Below are 3,474 nucleotides of genomic sequence, written 5' to 3'. Positions count from 1 at the left end.
AAACAGAGCAATGCCTAAAAGCTGCTATGTGGCAAGGTGTACAGTAAACAAGGTAAAAAACCCAGAACTACATTTTTATAAGCTGTCGACCCCCCCAAAAAACGAGCATTTAGGACACAAATAGTTGTAGATGTCGGGGTATTTCACGTTGGGCCGTTCAGTTGGATCATTTCTCAAACAAAAGGAAGGTTAGGAAAAGGGGCACTGACATAGACCGATAAAATTTAGTTTCTTAATATATCTCCTCTCAGATTCACATAGGGTGGAGAAATAATCCTTTGACATGGTTAAAATAATGAATGGTCTTGTCGCCGATTACGTTTCCCTCCAGTGGGCGCAGTTCTCAGCGTAATATGACACGTTGCACTCTACTTTTGTGTCCTAAACGCTCGTTTTTTTGGGTCGACAGCTTATAAAAACGTAGTTCTGGGTTTTTTAGCTTGTTTACTGAACACCTTGTCACATAGCAGCTTTTTTTAAAGCATTGCTCTGTTGTTTGTTATAAGTCAGAAATGACAAGGAGGCAGCTTCCCGCAATAGAAAGTCTATGGAGAGCATTGGATTGTTTTCCCCTCTGGTGGGCGTGGCTTTCAGATTATGACGCGTGTCGCTCTGTCTCTATAGAAAAGCCCCTGGGGTCCATGTCTGTGACATGCAATTAGGGGAGAATGAAGTAGACAGAAATAGCAGGATGAAAGGGATATAAATGAAGCAACTCACCAAAATGACTGGGGCAGAAGCGGGTCACGAGAGTGCCTATTCTCTTGCATGGTAGGGAACAGAGTGGGTTGGCAACTGAGGCTTGGAGGAAACATATAAAATCATAAATATGTACTCTAGCACACACAGAGAAATACTATATATTGGACGGTCATACACAATAAGCATTTGTACCTGCTCTTGTTGTTGTTTTGTTCCTAGGTTTAGAGATGGGACTGATTTTTGGCTTTGATGTTGGTTTGACACCAGGCTTTACTTTTGGCTTTGCTGTAGTACTTGTTGGTTTCGGTTGGTTTGGTCTAACTGTGGGTTTAGGTGTAGGCCTCTTTGTAGGTTTTGCTGGCACTTTCACAGCAGGTTTTGGTGTGACTCTTGCACTGGATCTTGTTGGAGGAGTAGGTCTGACTGGTTTAGGCTTGGGTGCAGGTTTTGATCTCGGTTTAGGAGTTGGTCTGGGTGGTGCAGGTTTAGGTGGTCTTGAGGGAGCTTTTGGTGTGGGCTTAATTTTAGGCTTAGGTCTTGCTGGTGGAGTCGTGGGTTTGGTAGGTGAAGTGCTGACTCTTGGCCCGTGTACTGTGTCCAGGCTAGCCGTGGCAGTGCGGGAGCCGCGGGGAATACTCTGGTAGTGAGCCAGAAAGCCTGCAGCCGTCACACTTAGATCTGATACAAAGTGCACCAGCAGCTCGTTTCCATTGGTCACAACCGCACTGACATACAAAGAAATACAAAGAACATTATTACAACTCTAAAACTATTGCAAATAACAATTACTGAGTGCTGCAGGAATGAGTCCTAAACCCTGAAAACGAGTTAGCATTTTTGAACTCCTGGATCCATTTTCCCTAAATCAATGGGGTATTTATATAAGTTTTTGGTGAATTCCTGAAATAAATTTTGATTGGATATGTTCGCATTTTATTCTATCATTACAAAAGTTGATCTGTACTCATTAAGTCTTTTATTAGATTTAAGGCAGGAGATAAAATAGACAAACGTTTTGGCTGTCTGCCTTCGTCAGTGTGACAATTCTTTGTTTCTCAATGAATATATAAGCAAGAAGCAAAGAAGTGTCACTCTGATGAAGGCAGATAGCCGAAACGTTTGTCTGTTTTATCTCCTGCCTTGATTCTAATAAAAGACTTAATGAGTGCAGACCAACCTTTGTAATGTTTGAAGAAATATAGGTCTTAGCACCTAATTCAGCTGGGAGAGCGCGGTGATTTGCATTGATTAGGCACATTTTATTCTATGACATAAAATACATCAGTAATATGCCACTTGGGACTACAGAGTACAGAGACATTAAATGTGAGCACGGCGAACAGGTAAACTCATCTACATATTAGTTCACTTTTAAAGCCTTGTTATATATGTACTCAGGCTCTTGCAAACTATTCTAACTCAAACTTTCCAATTTGTAGATTTTAAATAAATATTAACAGTGGTGGTGATGCTGAAGTTGTACAACCATGGTGTACTTTGTTTACCCCTTAACTTTGTCTCTTTTACTTCTGGTTTGTAAGTTGTGCACATTTGTGATTAAGATTGTCTTGATCTGTAAGAACCATGAACCTTTTGGTCACAGAGCTCATTTTCTGGAATAATCCAAAAGCCAATAGAAAAATCCTGTTGGCTTTCTGTCAAGGTAACCAGAGTGAAGCTAACTAAGGGTTGGCCTACATCCCTGCATCGTCCCTCTATTGGACATTATGTATATTACAGCAACAGTCTTAGAGGTATTTTTATATTTGGCTGTTGTAAATGGGATCTACGTGGGATTAGGTGAATCTGAAACAAGCACAGTTACACATGGATTCCTAAGTATCAACTAGTTGACTATTGAGGAGGAAATCCTTATGACAACTGACTTGGACTTATACTGACACCTAGTGGTATGGATGCATCATCAGGCAAAGCAATAGATTTTGCAGTAGCCCCTCACTGCAGTACACAAGATCCATCCAGAGTGTGGAGATGGTAGGTTTAGGGATATGTAAGGTGGGAGGAGTTGGATCTGGATCCAACCTCGCCCCCTGGATTTGGGTAATGCGCCAGTTTTTGGGTAATGTGCTATTAACAGTCAACCATAATTCATTTAATATGTGAGTGAAAATGTCCATTAATAGGTGTGATCCCCCTTGAGGCAACATGCACCTTGTAAATTAAAATAGAAAATGTTTGGCCTACTGATATGACTGCATCTCAGTTGGGTGAACATGATTTTAAAAAATTTAAGTGATATTAAGCCATATTCGTGAGCTTTAGGGGTAAGAACAAGTAAGGTCCCAATGAGGCCGTATCCTTTGATTTTTAGTGTTTAAAACACTAAAATATGTTTGATTAATATGTATATTACATACTGTTTTATAATGTGATACAATATACAAAGAGGCAAATAGTATCTGCTACTATTCACTTATACTGTAAGTATAAGTTGCATCTAACACTATTACACTTACTACAAAGAAAATAATTTTCCATTGCATTTTACACAGTGTAAAAGAATCTATTGCTATTTGTGCAATGATAAAGGGGTCATATGACGTTGCTAAAAAAGAACATTATTTGGTGTATAACAGGGGAACTGAATTCACCGGAACACCGGCATTGTAGGCTACTCTCCCAGGGAACAGTCCCTGTCCTCCGTATAATGCGCTGCACATATCTGAATATTTGGTTTGAACTGTTCTGGAATAGTTTTGTAAATACAACTTAACCACTGATTTCTAGTTGTGTCCTCTTTTGGAAGACCAA

At 40.0% G+C, this 3,474-nt stretch overlaps 1 protein-coding gene across 1 annotated transcript in view; it reads right to left on the bottom strand.

Annotated features, from left to right (window-relative positions):
* LOC107750313 (procollagen C-endopeptidase enhancer 2-like) overlaps positions 1 to 3,474 on the bottom strand; it is a 13,410-nt gene that overhangs the window by 2,323 nt on the left and 7,613 nt on the right. Inside the window, exons 6-7 of the mRNA XM_016565637.1 lie at positions 895 to 1,427; positions 721 to 801 (exon numbers count right to left, since the gene is read on the bottom strand). Of these exons, the coding sequence (XP_016421123.1) occupies positions 721 to 801; positions 895 to 1,427 (614 nt within the window). The remainder of the gene's footprint in view (positions 1 to 720; positions 802 to 894; positions 1,428 to 3,474) is intronic.

This window comes from Sinocyclocheilus rhinocerous, unplaced genomic scaffold (genome assembly GCF_001515625.1).
Source record: "Sinocyclocheilus rhinocerous isolate Xijiao unplaced genomic scaffold, SAMN03320098_v1.1 scaffold692, whole genome shotgun sequence".
NCBI classification, from domain to species: Eukaryota; Metazoa; Chordata; class Actinopteri; order Cypriniformes; family Cyprinidae; genus Sinocyclocheilus; species Sinocyclocheilus rhinocerous.
This window is presented reverse-complemented; position numbering and strand designations above follow the sequence as displayed.